We start from the raw sequence: 19558 nt of genomic DNA, 5'->3' as shown, positions 1-19558 counted from the left end.
CATGTTCCTAAAAAGGGCAAAACACTTTCATACTCAACAGGGGATTATGTGCTTGTAATATGTGCTTGTGATTGTCACTGATGTCATAGATTTTTTTCTTTTTTTTTTGTACTTTGGCGGCATTGGTTCAATGAAATTTCCTTGAACGCGCTGTTTCAAGCTTATGGCTCTCTCAGTACACAATTAGATACATTTTACTGATAGCCCTGCCCCAGTGATCTAGTGGCTAAGGTACTCGGCTGCTGACCCGTAGATCGCGGGATCGAATCCTGGCTGCGGCGGCTGCATTTCCGATGGAGGCGAAAACGTTGTAGGCCCGTGTGCTCAGATTTGGGTGCACGTTAAAGAAGCCGTTGTGGTCGAAATTTACGGAGCCCTCCACTACGGTGTCTCTCATAATCATATTGTGGTTTTGGGATGTTAAACCCTACATATCATCATCATTTTAGTGATGAAAAGTCTCGTTTGCCCGAGCAGATGTAATCAAAATTATTCACATCACAAGTTGGTACAGAGGTATGAATGTCACATAACTATTTAGGTTTGCTTTTTACACGATTCCTGGCTACCCAAGTGGTTTGTGTCAAGAGGGGTGCTTTTATTTTTGTGAAAGATTAATGTGAAAGGTTAAGAGTAAAAAAAAAATTGTTTTTCTCTCTAGTTTTCGTTAGACGAACCACAGCTGATTGAAATTTACCTAAAAGTTCCCCACCATGGTGTGGCTTGAGAATGTATTGTGGTTCAGGCTCGTAAAACTCTTGAACCAAATTTAATTGTAAAAGCTTGCTTGCTTTTGTTTTTAATAGTGTTTTTAAGTGAGTGTTACTTTGTGACATGATTGTACCTAGAGAGACGTGTACGAAGCAGAGATAAGAACAAAGAACAAGGTGCATACACAGCACAGGCAGCTTTGCGTTTCTTATCTGCTTTGTGTGTGCCTTTTTTACAGTGATTATGTCTTGTAGCAAGTGCCACATAGGCAAAAACAAATTCTTCTTAGTTTGTTGCTGTAATCTTTGGTTTTCAGACATGAATACGCTATTGATGTAAACGACTGTCAATGTTAGACTGTGTAAGTTTGCTGAAGAACATCTGGTCTTGCTTTATGCTTTGCACTTTTACGCCCCTTGTACTTCTCTAAACTTCTACTTTTATCGTCGTTTGGGCATGTCGGAACCCAAGGATGTGACTATTTTTTTTTTAAATCTGGGTGTACTCGCTTTGACAGCTTATAGTGGAAATGGGGCCTGCTTGATTTTGTAATTCCAATGCCCACATTTTTCTGCAGGTTAGCTCCATGGAGCTGGTCCAGGAGATCCACCAGCTTCTGATGGACCGGGAGGACACCTGCCATCGGACCTGCTTCAGTCTCCAGCTGGATGGCACCACGCTGGACAATTTTGCTGAGCTCAAGAACATCCCGGGGCTCGTTGAGGGATCCCTCATCAAGGTGGTCGAAGGTCGGTGTCCACGGCCCTGTTTGCAGGGTCTACCAACTTGTTGCATAGGATTTTTGAAATTGGGTAAATGCGGTACATGGGCACCGTGTTTACAGTCTGCTTTGTTAGCTAGCTGTTCTAGTTGTTGATCTGCTCAAGTGCAGTTGTAAGTGCATAGGTCTTATGCTTGATAATTTTGCTGAACTGCTTTTAAACTTAGATATCTCTATCCTAAAAGTTCCGCTTAACAAGAGTCATATTTGCATCATTTCTGCATTCCTGCGGGTTTTCGTTTAAACTTATCCCTACGTTACTCATATTGTGGGGCTTATAGTATGGTTTTTCATGCAGCTGCTTAACCTTACCGTCATTACACAGCTATTCCTGATGATTTTGCCACAATTATAACCTGAGCAGTTGTCTTCCCACTGTGCGATTTCTCGCTTCTGTCTAGCGTTTTACAGACCCTGACTTGCAAGCCATGCTGTAATGGTATCTCCGAACCTTTCTACTCAACCGCCTCACAAAATAAATGTAAATGCTTTCGGCTCCCATCTTTTCAAAGGCCATCAACCGTGCCGAGAAGCGGCTTATCTATTTTCGTGCCATTCAGAGAAAGGCTATTGCAGCAGCATGTCTGAAGTGCATTTTATGTTCCACATCAGGGGGCATTCATATAAGAACAAGTGAAGCGATGTTGTAAAAGAAACACGCCTACTGTTGAGTGTTTCATTGCCACCTGAAGCGCAACTGTAAATGCACAGTACCTGTTCCAGGCATTGTGATGTTTATTCTTCAGATAAGAGAAAGAAAAATCGCGAGGTGGGAGTGTTGCTGCACTGTGTGCTTCTGGTTGAGTGCTGTGGTTAGGGTTAGCATTTCTTGATGAAGTGGCATGTGGCTTGGCCTTCCGCAGAGCCCTACACGGTGCGGGAAGCACGCATCCACGTGCGTCACGTGCGAGACCTGCTCAAGTCCCTCGACTCCGGTGATGCCTACAACGGCCTGGACTGCAGCTCCCTGGCCTTCCTTAATGTAGTTACGCAAGGGGATATACTGGGTGAGGAGTGGTTTTTGTCTGGTCATATTTCTTTTGAGGCTGTTCTATTTTCTTTTGCAATTCGTTTTACTGTGTTTACAGATCTGTTCAGTATGATTGCAATTAGTTAAGAAACTGTGCTTCAAAGGAGAGTCCGTTACGTTAATGGCTGTGATGCAGTGATATTGCTAGCGACATCATAATTTTTTTATCATCTGATGCTATATTATAACATATAATTTTACAGTCATAGTGCATTTTCATTTTATTTGTTATATATCTTCGGCACTTTACTGTGACTGTTGCCTTTATACAGTAAATTCTTTCCAATCTTTTCTCTGAATTCGCTGTTGAATACTACATGTATTGTAATGCATTTTGGTCATTAGTGGCCCTTGCACCTTGAAATTCTTGAAATATCAGAAAAAAATCTTTTCCTAAAAATATTTACTCCTCAACATTCAGCCCAATATTGTTGCTTGTTGTTTGCAGTGTTTCTTTGTTTTTCATATTTCAATTCTTCTTTGTTGTGGCGACGGCCTTGTGATAGTGGCATAATTGTGTACATTTACATAAGTAGATTACCACAAATTTTTAAAAAGAAAAAGTGATTGAATTTAGTGGGCAGACTCTTGTTGCGATGTCTTTCATAGCCTCCATTGTGGCATTAAGCCCTGTAAATCAATATTTTCTTGCTACTTTGTGTTAACTCTGCAATTAAGGTGGCATGTTTTGTTACCTGTTTTTATTATCCTTGTGTTTTTTAATCAGACATTTGCCTAAAGCAATTTTTCACACTAAGGCATCAAATTAATATGTGCAGACCTATTTTGATGCATGTATTGCATTGCTAAATTAGCAAAATTGTTTCCTGTTATTTAGCGGGTAACAAAATCACCTATTTTTAGTCTCACAATCGCAAAGGTTTTTGTTTTCCAACAAAATTGTTGGGGGTCCGCCAGGCAAAAAGCTACATCATACAGCTTGTGGTGTACACGTATCCCGAAGGAGTACGGCCACCAGCGTGGGTCCGGTCTTAGCGAGCCGCAGGGCACGCGTTAACCGTCGCCGTGGCGGGAAACACGATACTGCTCAAGTCGCAACACTTTATTGTGGCAACACCAAACGCAGTACAGCCCGTTGCAAAAAGGCGCGGCGGGAAAGCAAATAGGCTTATCCACGCCACGGGCACAAAGTACTACACAGGGGTGCCACGAGCACGTCTCCGCGGTAAAAGTGATCCACGGAGACACCGGAGCAAAGGCCCGGTTGCTCGAGCGAGGGCAAAGGCGCTCGCGTTGGCCTCGAAGGGAGACGGGTCGGCGTAGCTAGGCCACGCACTAGGACACCGTACTGCCCTTCGGCCGCGAGTACGCAGCGGGGCAACAAAAGATGAGCCTTCGCATCGGGCGCGAGGTGCCGTCAGCGAAGTCCGACGAGCCCCGAGCGACGGGACTCGACGGACGGAAAAGATAGCGTGGCTCACCGTTTGAAGTCCCGGACTGTACTCACCGCTCCCGACGCAGCGCGCGAAAAACCTCTCGGGGGTCCCCGCGCGCGGCGCCACAGTCAACATCCGCTACCGGGTGAGGGAGTTAAACGTCACTCCGCCCTTCCCAGCGCGGCTGAGAGCAAAGGAGGGCAGACATGTCGGGACATGAGAATTGTAGGAAAGGCGGGAAAGCCCGCGCAAAGGCAGCGGGCCAGCCTCAATTCCCACATCCCCCTCTCCTAAATTTGCCCTTTACCGGTCTGCAAAAGGCAGCCGGACGTCACCCATGCAGTTAAAATGACACTGCTATGAGCGGCAGGCTAACCTCAGTCCAGCCCTGCTACTGCTGCTAAAAAAAAAAGATTACAAAGGAGAAACAAAACATAACTAACAAAACAAACACACGACGCTATACAAATAACTGCGGAAGGGAGCACACAAAAGTGGGACTAGTGTTCGTGTTGGTGCTGAAGTGGGATGGCGTCCACTGCGCGGAGGGGCGGAAAAGCGTGACAGTGTCCGCTGGGTGCGATGCCCGAGTGCGAGGTCAGAGGTACGGGAGGGCTCACTGATGGCTCGTTGCTGCTCTTGATCAGCCGCGAGTCCGATGAAAGCCGCTTCGGTTGTTCGGAGGCCCCGCATATCTGGCTCGATGACGGAGCTGGACGTTGCGGGAAGCCGGGCTTCTCCGGTGGTCAGGGAGGCCGAACCAAAATTGGCTGCGAGGCGCCCTGGCGTTGGCCGGCAGCATATAGCTGCTTTCAGCTGGCCTCGCGCAGGAGCCATGGTGGGAAAAGGCAGCAGGGCTTCTTCGGCGACAGCCGAGAGCAGAGCACAGCCAGATGGTCTGACATCAGTGGGTCAATGCCCACCCCCCCCCCCCCCCCCCAGCACCTCCAGTGTCCGCGTCGATGGAGGGGCAGCCATGACGCACTCTTCGCGGGCTCGCACTGAAGCGTCACGCACTTACACACGCACACACACCGCCGATGGCTGCGCGAGCGTAGGCGCAAAGCGTCCTTCGTCTCTCTCCCCCGGCAAGCACCGACACCCAAGGTCACACACAGCTCCCTTCGCGGTAGACGAAACGAACACGAAAAAAAGTAAACACAGAGCAAACTGACACTAAACATCTGGCAAAAAAGACATAAAACACAAATAACACTTAATATTAGACAAAAAAATAAAATACACATGAACACTTCAAAAAAAAAAAGAAACACTGGCAGCAGACCGGGCGGGGTTAACTTCTTTACGAGAAAAGGCCGTAAAGAAGCTAACCTATACTGAGGCTAGACGGTAAACTGAGGGCCTTCGGTTGCGGAGAAGTCCGCCGTCCGGCGCGAAATCACAAAGGTGACCGCTTCCTCAGATTATACCGGTGCGGGGTCCGAATGCGGTCCGCCGCTCCGGGTGTGCCCGTTGCTTGCGCGAAGTGCCGCAGGGCGCTGGCGCGAGCTCGTCAGACCGTGACAAAGGGCTTCAGGTCTGCGATGTGGGCACGGCTGAGTTTTCCCAAGGGGGATCTTTCAGCTAGTACGCGCCACGGACGCTCACTGACAATCGGTTCATAAGACCGGGCGGCTTTCCAACCCTTGGCTCAACCGTTTGTCAGACGTGGCAGGCACGGAATAGCGATAAAAGCAACGCTTCGTGCCGGGCCTGGTCACAACATCGCTCAGTTTGCAAAAACTTTCGAGCCACTCAGGTGACCGGCCATGGATTCGTCGTGAGAGGATCGCAACAGTGCGGCTCTCAGACTTTTGGGCATAACCACCTTAAACGGGTCTAAGGACTCGTCGTCAGTGGCTATATACTTCAGCAGGAGCCCGTCATGGTCCAGCAAAAATGAATCCGCCGGGGACTCAGCGACACACGCTGTATCAGCCCCCTAATCGCGCCCGCCGCAGAACAAGCAGCGTAACGGCGCGCCTCTCAAGACGGTTTAACGGCGCCCGCCGCAAAGCAAGCAGCGTATACGGCGCTCCGTCCCTCCGAGACTCGAAACGGATCACTTTGCTGAGCCTTCAGTAGCTCTTCGCTGCTGAAAGCAATTCCCATTCTCCCAAATGGGGGAGTCTGGTATCGCGCCCACTCAGGACCGCAGCAACGGCCGCGTGCATGGCGTCACGGGTTCGCTCTCGGCCTCGTGGCCTTCGGAAAGCTCCCCCGCTCGGCCGCTTCGCGGTGCGCCGCTTACCTGGTTAGCAGCCAAGATTTGTCCGCATGGGGACTCACCCTTCTCGCCGAATGGCGGCGAAGCTGCTGTTTCGCCCCCGACGCTTGCATGTGCTAAGGCACCGCGAGCGGCCGTCGCACCGAAATCCAGGTTCTCGGCAGACAACAGGGGGCACGAGATAGCGCGTCAGCTACCACGTAGGAGTGTATTCACCACAAAAAGGGGTGACGACACAGGCGAGCGCCGAAGGGCGCCCGTCGATAGAGGCGGCGGCCTCTTTGTGCAACGCGGCATGCCACGAAGCAGACATAACGTTCGGGTAGGGCAAGAGGCCCATTCCGAAGCGACGCGCCATCTCCAAAGGGAGCGGCTAGGCGCCCCGTGTCGTCACCGCAATAGGGGGTGCCGACACGGACGGGTGCAGAAGGGTTCCCGTTCATAGAGGCAATGGCCTCCGTGTGCAACGCGGCATCCGCTAAAAGGGACAGCGGACAAAAGTCCCGCGAAGCAGCCATGTTGCGACGAGCCCGAATCGCGCAGGCGAACTGACTCGCTAAGAGCAGTCAAAAGCTAGAGCTTTTGATACCGCGTTGGGCGCCAGTGTGGTGTACACGTATCCCGAAGGAGTACGGCCACCAGCGTGGGTCCGGTCTTAGCGAGCCGCAGGGCACGCGTTAACCGTCGCCGTGGCGGGAAACACGATACTGCTCAAGTCGCAACACTTTATTGTGGCAACACCAAACGCAGTACAGCCCGTTGCAAAAAGGCGCGGCGGGAAAGCAAATAGGCTTATCCACGCCACGGGCACAAAGTACTACACAGGGGTGCCACGAGCACGTCTCCGCGGTAAAAGTGATCCACGGAGACACCGGAGCAAAGGCCCGGTTGCTCGAGCGAGGGCAAAGGCGCTCGCGTTGGCCTCGAAGGGAGACGGGTCGGCGTAGCTAGGCCACGCACTAGGACACCGTACTGCCCTTCGGCCGCGAGTACGCAGCGGGGCAACAAAAGATGAGCCTTCGCATCGGGCGCGAGGTGCCGTCAGCGAAGTCCGACGAGCCCCGAGCGACGGGACTCGACGGACGGAAAAGATAGCGTGGCTCACCGTTTGAAGTCCCGGACTGTACTCACCGCTCCCGACGCAGCGCGCGAAAAACCTCTCGGGGGTCCCCGCGCGCGGCGCCACAGTCAACATCCGCTACCGGGTGAGGGAGTTAAACGTCACTCCGCCCTTCCCAGCGCGGCTGAGAGCAAAGGAGGGCAGACATGTCGGGACATGAGAATTGTAGGAAAGGCGGGAAAGCCCGCGCAAAGGCAGCGGGCCAGCCTCAATTCCCACAAGCTTGACTCCTGTCCTGTGTGTTGTCCCACTTAGGGCTACTCATATGGGATGTATGCCCCAAGTACCCGCCTCCCCATGGTGCCCAATCCTTGTTGGGTGATGGCCAGTATGAGGCCACACCCCAGACCTCTTTTATGCAATTCCCTCCACACCCAACTTTCTTGTAATCCGGTGGGAATTACATGGCTTGGGGATTCAAACCACGGACCTCTTGCATGCAAAACAGAAAGTTAAACAAGTTTGCAGAGATAATCTCGTCATAGCAAGTACAGTATTGGGTTGATTGATGAAACGTAAGAGAGGCCTTTGCCCTGAAAGTGGGCGTATTTAGGCTGATGATGGTGATGTGCCACTTGACCTCTGCAGAGAAGAAGAGCCGAGGGGAGTCTGTCGACTGCACGCCACCCGACTACATAATCCCTGGCTGCAAGGAAAACCCACCGCTCGTGCCTCTGCTGCCGCAGCCTAAGGACCAGAAGGTGGGTGATAGAGAGACTGAGCGAGCGTGGGGCTTTGATTGAGGGCAGAGATTAATTCATTAAGCGCTTCAGTAGGAACACTTCATTAGGGAGAGTAGGATGCAACAGCCCTGACACCTCTACCAAATGCATAGTGTGAAACTACTCGTGGAATCATTTGTGTAGCAAAGTGCAACTGCATGTCTCAAAGATCCCCTCTTCTCCCCACCTAGAAGAGCAACGTTAAAGGGGCCCTGAAACACTTTTTCGAATAACCATGGAATGAATTCACTGGAAGAGATTATTGCCTCACGAATTCAATGCTGCAAAAATTTTAAGAATCCGTCCAGTGCGAGTGGAGTTACAAAGATTTGTGGCATGCTGCAATCGCATTCTCTCTTGTCCCGACGAAAGCGCTAAAAGCTAAAGAGGGATGGATGGCAGGAGCAAAAAAAGAAAAAAAGCATCACGTGTGCCTCGTGACCTTGAGCACTTTTTTGTTCTGTTTTTTTTTTCTTTGAATACCCAACTTTTTCAGTGCGATGGCGCGTGTGAAGTTGCGGCTTTTCCCGGCAATCTTTGTAACGACCGAATGTGCCATCTTCAAATCAGCCAATTGTTGATAGATGGGCTTTTCACGAGTGATTTTTGAGCGTCTTCCGTGATTTGTCGAGAGAAGAGAAGGCAATTTTCAGCTGACTTTGATAATTTATTTTGAATTCCAGTTTGCGTGCTGCACTATAATATTTGGCTCGCATGTTGTCAGGAGCCTCTACCATCAATCGGCAGCATTTTCTGACCATGCTCAAAAAGTGTTCCAGGGCCCCTTTAAGGGGAGACGCGGGTCGAAAAGTCGCGTTTTTTTACCAAATTTCACCTTTTCTGTTTTTTGTTGCTTTATCATCTTTATACATTATATTTTGACATCTGAAAATATCACAGCGAAATAAGCATCAGAAGTCAGTGAAAAACGCGTCTGAGTGAGCGGCAGTGACGCGCGGCATCACGAAATTTACACAAAACGGGCTGCTGTTCGCGTGCTCGCGGGGCCGCGAAGAGAGCTGTCCGCCATATTGCGGCCGCTGGCTCGTGTAGAGTTGTCCTTACTCTCCACGATCCCGGTTCTTGAAGTCTCGTACGTTCACGAAAAATCTTAAAAAAAAGCAACAAAAACAGTCTTTTCCCGCCGTTTCAAACCGCGCGCCACTAACGCAGGGCCGCCATTGGCTGACAGCACCCGTGTTTTCTTGCCGTAGTTCGCTTCACTGTTTTCCGGAGTTATTTTTCGCTGTTTTCGTGCGATGGCAAGCCCGAAAAAGGCCGTTGCCGACCATCGGAAATACAGAAGTAAGAACAAGTTCAGAGGGAAGCGGCGGAGGACGTACAAGAAAGCCACCGCCAACGAAAATGTCCGCGACGGGCCAGCGGCCGGTAGGCCTAACATCGACCACGGCAACGTCGACCATGGCAACTGCGACGACGAGATCAACGCTGCAGTGAATTTTGTGAGTGCATCGCAGAAAAAGATCGCGTTATTCGAAAACGACGTCAGGCCGAATGCCGATCGTGCCGAAAGCGTAGTGCTGTGCGAGTTGGGTGCATTGACGGCCGTCGTCGCAGGCGCGGCATGCCCCGTTTGTCACGAGAGTAAACTCGCAGTTCGGGCACCGAATAAAAAGCGGAAAGGCCTTTCGGCGTTTCTGGAGCTACACTGCGAGAATGCGGAGTGCTCGGAGAGCATCCTTTCGTCCGCGTACTCGTCGAAGCGGGTCGCGTCAGATGGCGGCCGCGGTGCAAGCAGAAGCTACGACAGCGGGAGTTCGCGTGACGCCTTTGCCGTGAACCTGAAAGTGGTGCTTGCAGCGCGTGCCGTCGGTATCGGGCATGAGCAACTTTCACGATTTTGTGCAGTAGTTGGATTGCCAAACCCTATGCACCATAAGACCTTCCATGCTATCGGCAAAAAGATTCACAGTGCGGCAGTGAAGGCTGTCTGTGAAAACATGCAAAGGGCACGCAGCGTCACCAAAGAGGTGGCTGGTAACAGTGACGTGCCAGTCATGTTTGACGGCACATGGCAAAAAAGAGGCCACAAAAGCCACAATGGTGTGGGAACTGTAGTGTCCTTGGACACTGGTTTGTGCCTGGACTATGAAGTGCTTTCCAACTTCTGCCTGGCGTGCAGTTTGCATAACGACATGGGAGGCGATGAAGAAACATGGCAGGCGTTTCATCATCCCGTTTGTGAGAAGAATTGCGACTGTTCTTCGCATGCCATGGAGGCCGAAGCTGCAGTGCGCATTTGGCAGAGGACTGTGGACTATGAGACACCCCTGCGGTTCACCATCTTCCTAAGCGATGGAGACAGCAAGGCCTACAACGGGGTCTGTGATGCCAACGTGTACCCTGACACTCCAATTGAAAAAGAGGAGTGCACCAACCACGTGGCGAAACGTCTGGGCACCGGCCTGCGGAAGCTGCCAACGCCACTTCCACGAGGGGAGAAGCTGAAGGAGACCACCATCCAGAAGCTTCAAACTTACTTTCAGGTGGCCATTGTGAACAATCGGGGAAATGTCCACAAGATGTACACTGCCATATGGGCCTCATGTTTGCACTCGTGCTCAACAGACGGTGCTGGAAGTCACAAGTTCTGTCCTGCAGGCCCAGACTCGTGGTGCAAGCACCGACGTGCTGAGGCGCAGGGCCAGCCTGCACCGTGCCACACCCCCCTCCTGACCAAGGCCCAGGGTTTGGCAGTCCTCCCAATCTACAAGCGTCTCACAGATGCGAAGCTGCTTGCCCGGTGCCTCCACAGCAAGACACAGAACGCGGCCGAGTCCCTGAACAGCAAAATATGGCTGCTGTGTCCAAAGACCCGGTTTGCTTCCCGGACTGCTGTGGAAACAGCCACAGCCATTGCAGTCCTGTGGTTCAACCGGGGCCACGCGAGCTTTGAAAAGGTGCTGGAAGAGCTTGGGGTGCTTCCTTCGGAGGCCCTGGTTACCCTCAGCGACCGCCGAGACAGCATGCGCATGCACAAGATGAATGTGCGTCAGACCGCTGAGGCGAGGGCACACCGTCGCAGTGCAGCCAAGAGGGCCCGGGTGGAAGAGTCCTGCCGCACCAGCCGGGAAGGGAAAACCTACGGTGCTGGAGAGTTTTAGACAACTGATATTCCCTCTGGACATGTGTGTATGTGTTCAGCACAAGTTTCGTGCTACTGCGTTTTTCATTTTTGTAAATACAGACTTTCAAACTTTCAAACGCGTTTTTCTCATTTCGCAATTTTGGCCAATTTGCATTTTTTGCGGGAAGTGTTTCGGGCACTTAGAATGGTCATACGACGACGAAATTTGGCACACACATTGAGGAGAGTGCGTAGGGTGCCGATATCTACTTGAATCAGCACAACCTATCAGCTGTAAATATCTATTAATAAATTTAATGGTGGTCGAGTGGAAAAAAAAGGGTACTTTGCTACACAGATGTTTTTTTCATAGTTTCAAAGTTGGAGCACAATTTCTAGCTAGATATCGGCACTCTATGGCTAATAGGGAGCAAAAGGAGCCATTGAACAACTCTCTGCATGAACATTTAGTATGCGCGAAAGTTCCCGGAAAACTTATCAAGTTTCACCATTACTTGAAACACAACTCCCAAACTATTGCACTTATGTAAAAACTGATTACAGATTTGGAATCAGGAGGAAAAACTGCATCAGTGGTCCAATTTCTGAAGCTCTAAGTTGAATAACAAAAAAAAAGTGCTTTCGAGGAGCGTCTCCCCTTAATGCCAAGTCCACCAGATATGGCACCATCCCTTTCTGTACTCTGTTTTCGATCTCAATAATTATTAAGGTTTGTAGCGCCTCAATGCGCCGCTCGTCAAGGAAGAAGAAGTTGGCATTTGGGCCGCGCGGCGGGTGCAGCGCAATAATTTTAAAAAAATCAGTTCGAAAACTAAACGCTGTCAGGGCTGGATCTTTCCCGTGTTAGCTCCGACAGTTAATGGTGACCCGATAAAGAACACACAGCCCTGATCATCCCCCATGGATCCCGTTGGCTCTGCCACCAATCCTACCGATCCTGACGCCCAAGAAGACGCCAGACCTAGCGGTGCTGCAGTCGCTGCGATTCAACATGTCAACCTGCCACTATTTTGGCCCAACAGCCCCAGCACATGGTTTCTGCAGGTCGAGGCACACTTCCGTCTACGGCAAATCACCAGCCAACAGACGAGGCACTGGCATCTGGTATCCTGCTTACCTCCGGACGTAGCCGACGACTTAGCTGATATTTTAGCGTCGCCGCACCCGAGCCATCCCTACGACACGTTGAAGGCAGCTATCATTTCCCGCAAGTCTGAGTCCGAACACAGCAGAGTCCAACAGCTCATCACGGCTACAGAGCTCGGTGACCGTCGCCCATCACAGCTCCTGCGACGCATGCGCCAGCTCCTTGGCGGCCCCTACGCCCCTCAAGAGGAGAAGCTGTTACGCGAGTTGTTCCTCCAGCGCTTACCGCAGAGCATGGTCCTGGTCCTCGTAGCTGCAGAGATGTCCCAGTACACACTCTCGCTGAAATGGCTGACCGAGTGGCGGACTACTCGCGGGCACATAGCCTCAACGCCGTTACCACACCGCCACCGGCCACCGCTGCAGACCCGGCGCTCGCGAGCATCGAGAACCGTTTGGACGCCCTTGTCAGGCGCCTTGTGTTAAGATTGGGTCGAAAGGAAGGAAGGTCGCTTGCTGATGATGGCAACCCACCGCTGCCATCAGTTGTAAGGTCGGAATGAAGGACGCTAGAGGATACGAAAAACAGAACATTGGTTTATGTCATTATTTACACATATTTACAGAAAGAAGGGATAGTGGTTTCACAAACCACGAGCGTGGTGGTTGAACGTTACATAGTTCAGAGCGACGTCCAGCACTCTGCTGCGTCGTTTTATGCCCTGTCGGGCTCCTCCTCTCCGAGTCGAACACCAATCACGCACACACAGGTGAGGGGGGCGAGCATGCACGGTCCACGTGAACACTGCACTGTGGTGGCGCCAGCAGGGCTCTTCCTCGTCGTGTGTGTGCCGCTACTCGAGAGTTCCCACGATCCTGGCAACATACTTCAAAGGGTCCGCCGATTTTGTTCGCTCAATTAGCGGGGTGATTTGCGGTGGCCGTCGGTCTCCTCCAGGAAGATGCTGTCTTTGTTGGCCTCTCTCGAATGGTTAACGGCGTCTTGGCGACACGACGTCTCGTCCTCCGGCTAGCACGTACAATGCCTGACGAGCATAGGCAGTCGGCCGGTCGGCTTGGTGATTGGGGATAAAAAGGGAGCGCCGCTCCTCTGTCAGCTCCGGCGCTGGCCACGCCAGCCCTCCTGTCGCCCGACGAGTCGACGAGGCCATCAGTCACGCTGCTGACAGCGTCCGTCAGACTGGGTGCCGAAGGGATTGAGAGACGAATCTCCAGGCCAAACCTAACAGCTCCTCCGCCGCCCGGAAAATCTCGGCTGGCCAGCGCTCCCAACCGCTGGGCACGAAGAGGTGACGAGGACGATGGCCTGGCTTTTCTCTCTCCAGCTGCGAACTCGAAACCAACTCCCAAACCAGCTCACAATGACTGACAACAGCAAGGCGAACCACACAACACAATACCATGCTGAAGTCAAGCACATTGGACCCGCTTAAAACCCTCCAGGCTTTTCAAGAAACGCAAACAAAAGAAAAACCTGCACGCTAAAATTTTGAGACAGAATTTCGTGCCGCCAAAGTTACAATAATCATGGACGTGGAGATGCTTACCAAAGATGTAACCTATTGCCGTGTGAGAAAAGCACCCAAAGGCAAATACAATTTTGCCCAATATAACCGTAATCCCATTTTTTTCAAAACTAGCTTTCTCCTACCATCCGCCCTACTCATTTGTAACTTACATCTACTAATTTCATGAAACACACCCACCTAAATTCCGCACAAATGCAGCCTGAACCCAACACAAGGTAACTGTGCGCATTCTTCATTCTCTAATTTACACACTTACAAGGCGTAGTCGAGAGTACCTACTTTTAGGTCACTCTGATGCCAACTAAACTCTCTCACATCAAATCAAACTGTGTTGTATAAATCCTAGAAATGTATCTCTAGCCTCGAACTTCGGTGAACGCAGTGCTTTCAGCTCAAGTGATCATATATGATCCCTAAGTGATCACAAAAACAACAAAACGAAGTAAACTTTGTCTGCTAACACGCTCATTTTACTGGATGTAGTTTCATGTCAGCCCATGTTTTTAAAGAACGCACAGGACTTTGCTGTGCGCCCTAGCACGACATCATACTCTCATCCAAAGAATGCTAGCATACTAACACATCCCTAATCATAGGTTATATCGCGATGACCTATAGCCACCACTCATTCAAATTTAGCGGGCGTACCAAATCTTCCTTGACTTACGTGCTCTTATTTCAGAGAAGGTCATTACAAGCAATAGGCTGACTAATGCGGGTCACTGTTTCCGCATAATGCTTAATAATTTAACTCGAAATTTTGAGAAAGCTTACACACAAACAAAATTTAGAGGGGAAAAATGTATCCAAGCAAACTAGCTGTGGAGATGACACAGGAACACCACTTTAAAACCAAATATAAACAAACATGCTTCCAAAAAAAAACTCCTGTGTCCGACTCTCCAGCCTACAGCTGTCGCTCCCTCTTCAGTCGTACACGCGGCGGTCGCGGTCTTGCCGGATTGCGAGGACGCCCGAGGCAACAACGTGCACGTGCTACCAGCTGAACGGCAGCGTTACGCCTCATTTGCGATTTCGTTCGTCCTCTGTCAATCCGGCGGAGGGAACCCGAGCAATGTAAGGGAAAGAGTGACGGCGTCCTATTTGGTCTAGCCGAGCGGTGTTTAGCTATTGTGGTCTTTCTTCTAGGACCACGTCGACACTCCCTTCCATGAAAAGCCCTAAATCTCCCCCGCGCATACCGTCGCGAGGATGCGCGCTGTGGCCTACCACCTCGCCTCGCCGCTGGCGTTTTGCTGCACGACACAAAGGCCTCCCCGTCGAACTGGCCGATAACCCACTTTTTTGTCGTTCGCCCGGCTGATTGCTACCTCCTTCATCCCTTCGCTTTGTCACTCGCGTACGCTTCTTCCTTTCACGGCAGCGCTTGCGACCAACCGTTTCCCCACTACTAGGAAGTTCGCTTTGGGTGGTGTCTTTAGAGTTCAAGGGCGCTTCTACACGCGATTCTATTCTCGAAGAACCTGCTGTTCTTTTACTTGTTGTCCGGTAGTTCAGACGCATACAAATGAACTTTGACACCGACGCAAAATGCCTAGTTCTGCTTGCTGCGCTAATAGGCTTCGAACTTTTCTCAACATGCGTAGAGCGGCTTGTCTCACTCGCGGCTTTGCGACGTCTCTTTCGTCTGCGCCGCTTTTTGCGGCTCGTTGCCATGCCTTCCGATTTCATCGCAAGCTCGTCAAATCTCGCACAGTATTCGTCCGCTGTCAAACCCGCGCCGTCTAAATGATTTTCGAGAAAATCACATATTTCACACTCTAGATCGGCGGACAGCTCGACGCTCTCAGAAACAGTGCTGCTGCTTTCCCACAAAAAATCTCGCTCGTCTTGCTGGGAGCTGCCTACAACCACACTGTTCTTCTCACTCTCTGCTTTCGCTGCTTTTCCTGAGCTTTCTCCGGTGTTCTTGATGTCTTCGACCTCATTTGCAAGATCCACCGTTGCGACAAACACAGTTGAGGCCTGTACCAGCTTTTCTACAGCTATCCTAGCTGTTTCGCTAACAGTTAACTGGCACAGCACCTCGTCGCACTCGCTCTGGCCTTCGTCGGCCTCTCTACTCAGTGCAGCCTCTTTCACAGCGCTCAAACTTGGTTCTTCATCGAACCCGCTGCTGTCCCTAAACGTGCTAGCCTTCTCTACAACTCTGGGCTGCACCTCGCACTTCTCGTGCGCTACACTTACGGATGTCTGAATTTTCCGTCTCATTGCCTCGTTTTTCTGTTCCAATTGTTCGAGCACCAAGGCGCGTGCTCGATCACGCTCTTTTCTATCCCTTTTTTTCTTTTCTTGCCTTTCTTTTCTATCCCGTAATTCCTTTTCTTGTTTCTCAATTTCCTGTTTTTCTACAATCTCTACCGCGTTTTTAATGTCCTCCTCACTGGCTTTTTGCGAGATCAGCATCCAAATCGCTGTCCTGCCCATTCTTTCATCTACTTCAATGCCTAGATGCTTACTCACAGCCAAAAGTTCATCTCTTAGCATTGCCTTCCACGACATGATTGCCATTGTACTTTGGTCCTGCATCTCACACCTAATTAGGTGATCCCTACAACTCACAAAAGGTAATCTCCCTAATCCACACACAATCCAGCTTCTAATAAACTCACACACTTGAAGCCTGGAAAGTCAAAGCAAAGACCAAGCACTCACCACAGCACAGCACCATGTCGTGAGGTCCATCTCACCGCTGCCAACCAGTTGTTAAGATTGGGTCGAAAGGAAGGAAAGTCGCTCGCTGATGATGGCAACCCACCGCTGCCATCAGTTGTAAGGTCGGAATGAAGGACGCTGGAGGATACGAAAAACAGAACATTGGTTTATGTCATTATTTACACATATTTACAGAAAGAAGGGATAGTGGTTTCACAAACCACGAGCGTGGTGGTTGAACGTTACATAATTCAGAGCGACGTCCAGCACTCTGCTGCGTCATTTTATGCCCTGTCAGGCTCCTCCTCTCCGATTCGAACACCAATCACGCACACACAGGTGAGGGGGGCGAGCATGCACGGTCCACGTGAACACTGCACTGTGGTGGCGCCAGCAGGGCTCTTCCTCGTCGTGTGTGTGCCGCTACTCGAGAGTTCCCACGATCCTGGCAACATACTTCAAAGGGTCCGCCGATTTTGTTCGCTCAATTAGCGGAGTGATTTGCGGTGGCCGTCGGTCTCCTCCAGGAAGATGCTGTCTTTGTTGGCCTCTCTCGAATGGTTAACGGCGTCTTGGCGACACGACGTCTCGTCCTCCGGCTAGCACGTACAATGCCTGACGAGCATAGGCAGTCGGCCGGTCGGCTTGGTGATTGGGGATAAAAAGGGAGCGCCGCTCCTCTGTCAGCTCCGGCGCCGGCCACGCCAGCCCTCCTGTCGCCCGACGAGTCGATGAGGCCATCAGTCACGCTGCTGACAGCGTCCGTCAGACTGGGCGCCGAAGTGATTGAGAGACAAATCTCCAGGCCAAACCTAACACTTGATGACTTTGTACCTGCGCATCGTCGACCGTCATCCAGGTTACAGATACACAGTCGCTCCTCGACACCCCCACATTCTCCGGAACTTCGGCCATCCGACGCGCCGCGGGACGTTTCATCCTCAACCGTGTGCTGGTACCACCGCCTATTCGGTGCCTCTGCTCGCAAGTGCACTCGCCCGTGCTCCTGGTCGGGAAATGCGACGACGGGCCACTGACGGCGGCAAGTGATACTGTTCGAAAGTCATGCCGCCTTTTCTATGTTTCTGATGAAATCACTGGCGCTTGCTTCCTAGTCGACACAGGAGCCCAGGTTAGCGTCATCCCGGCCTCGTGTGCAGATCGCCGTCGCAACGAACAGACCTGCCCACTCCAAGCGATCAACAATTTCGCCATTCGCACATACGGCCAACGCTCTCTTACACTTGACCTTGGACTACGCCGTACGTACGCTAAATTTTCATCCTTGCTGACTTCTCGCAAGCTGTTCTTGGAGCTGACTTCCTCAGTTTTTTCAACCTTGCTGTGGACATGCATGCTCATCGCCTCATTGATCTCAACACCCGCCTCTCCATTAACGGTGTATTCTCTACTTCCTCGCCAACGGGACTGCGAGCTCTCACACCTACTTCGCCGTATGCAAAAATACTCGACGACTTTCCCAGCATCACAAAGCCGCACACCAGAGAGTCACCGGTGAAGCATTCCATCACTCACCACATTGTGTCAACTGGACCTCCCGTTTTTACACAACCCCGTCGACTATCTGGAGAACGCCTCGCCATCGCCCTGGAGAACGCCTCGCCATCGCCCGCCGTGAGTTTGAGCACATGCTTGAACTCGGCATTGTGCGGCCTTCCTCCAGCAACTGGGCGTCGCCAATCTACATGGTGCTGAAGAAAGATCCTAGAGACTGGAGACCATGTGGGGATTACCGCGCTGTCAATGCCCACACCTTACCAGACCGCTATACACTTCCTCACATACAGGATTTCACATCAAATTTGGCTGGGTGCACAATCTTCTCTAAGATTGACTTAGTGAAGGCTTACCATCAGATTCCTGTTGAACCTGCCGACATTCCGAAGACGGCCATCACCACCCCATTCGGTCTGTTTGAATATGTGAGGATGCCTTTTAGATTGCGCAACTCTGCACAGACCTTTCAGCGCACTATCAACGAGGTCACGCGAGGTCTCGATTTTGCATTTGCCTACCTTGATGACCTCCTTGTAGCAAGCTCATCCGGCCCTGAGCATGAAGCCCACCTGCGCACCCTGTTCCACCACCTGGATGATTACGGCCTCGTAATTAATCCCAATAAGTGCCTCTTCGGCGTCGCTACAATAGAGTTCCTAGGCCATCTTGTCACTCCAAAGTGTATCCAACCACTCGCCAGCAAAGTGAAGGCTATTCAAGACTTTCCACCCCCGACTTCACTGAAGAGACTCTTCTTCCAAAGTGCGCCACATTCCTAAAGCCCTTGACCGACCTATTGGCTAAAAAGAAAGACCCGGCTGCACCACTGGAGTGGCCCAAGGACGCTGCATCTGCCTTCAGCACTGCCAAGAAGGCTCTGGCAGATGCTACCATGCTCATACATCCCGTCCCTGATGCCCCAATTCGTCTCATCACCGATGCATCAAGCGTGGCAGTTGGCGCCGTTCTCGAGCAGCACGTATATGGTTGGCAGCCCCTTGGGTTTTTCTCGCAAAAACTGAAGCCACCAGAGACAAAATACAGTACATTTGCCCGAGAACTCCTCGCGGTATACCTCGCCATCAAGCATTTTCGTCATTGGAGGGCCGGGACTTTTACGTCGTTACAGACCACAAGCCCTTTACGTTTGCCTTCCATCGCAATCACAGCAATTATACTGCACGGGATATCCGTCAACTATGCTTTATTTCCGAGTTCACTGTGGATCTCAGACACGTACATGGGCCGGAAAATGCTGCTGCTGATTCACTATCCCGCATCAATGCCTTGTCGACCCAGCCACCACTAGATATGGTAGAGCTAGCAGTTGCCCAAAGCAACGATCCTGAGCTGCATCATCTTCGCTCTTCATCCACGTCTCTATCGTTCACGGAGTGCCCGCTTCCATTTTCTACCTCATTAATAACGTGCGAAACGTCTACTGGTGTCCCTCGGCCCTTCGTGCCTTCAGCTTTTCGTCGTGCAATTTTTGACCAATTGCACAGCATGAGCCATCCTAGTATTGGTGCGACCCAGAAGCTAGTCACATCTTTGGCCAAGCATCAATGCTGATGTCCGACGCTGGGCACGAACCTGCCTTGAGTGCCAGCGCATTAAAGTTCACCGTCACA

At 51.2% G+C, this 19558-nt stretch overlaps 1 protein-coding gene across 1 annotated transcript in view; it reads left to right on the top strand.

Moving 5' to 3' along the window:
* LOC142803980 (clustered mitochondria protein homolog) overlaps positions 1–19558 on the top strand; it is a 133057-nt gene that overhangs the window by 18364 nt on the left and 95135 nt on the right. The window contains exons 3-5 of the mRNA XM_075890379.1: positions 1289–1460; positions 2356–2499; positions 7855–7967. Coding sequence (XP_075746494.1) covers positions 1289–1460; positions 2356–2499; positions 7855–7967 — 429 coding nt within the window. The remainder of the gene's footprint in view (positions 1–1288; positions 1461–2355; positions 2500–7854; positions 7968–19558) is intronic.

Source organism: Rhipicephalus microplus, chromosome 3 (assembly GCF_043290135.1).
Source record: "Rhipicephalus microplus isolate Deutch F79 chromosome 3, USDA_Rmic, whole genome shotgun sequence".
NCBI lineage: Eukaryota > Metazoa > Arthropoda > Arachnida > Ixodida > Ixodidae > Rhipicephalus > Rhipicephalus microplus.
Note: the sequence above shows the minus strand (reverse complement) of the source record. Positions and strands in the feature narration are given on the sequence as shown.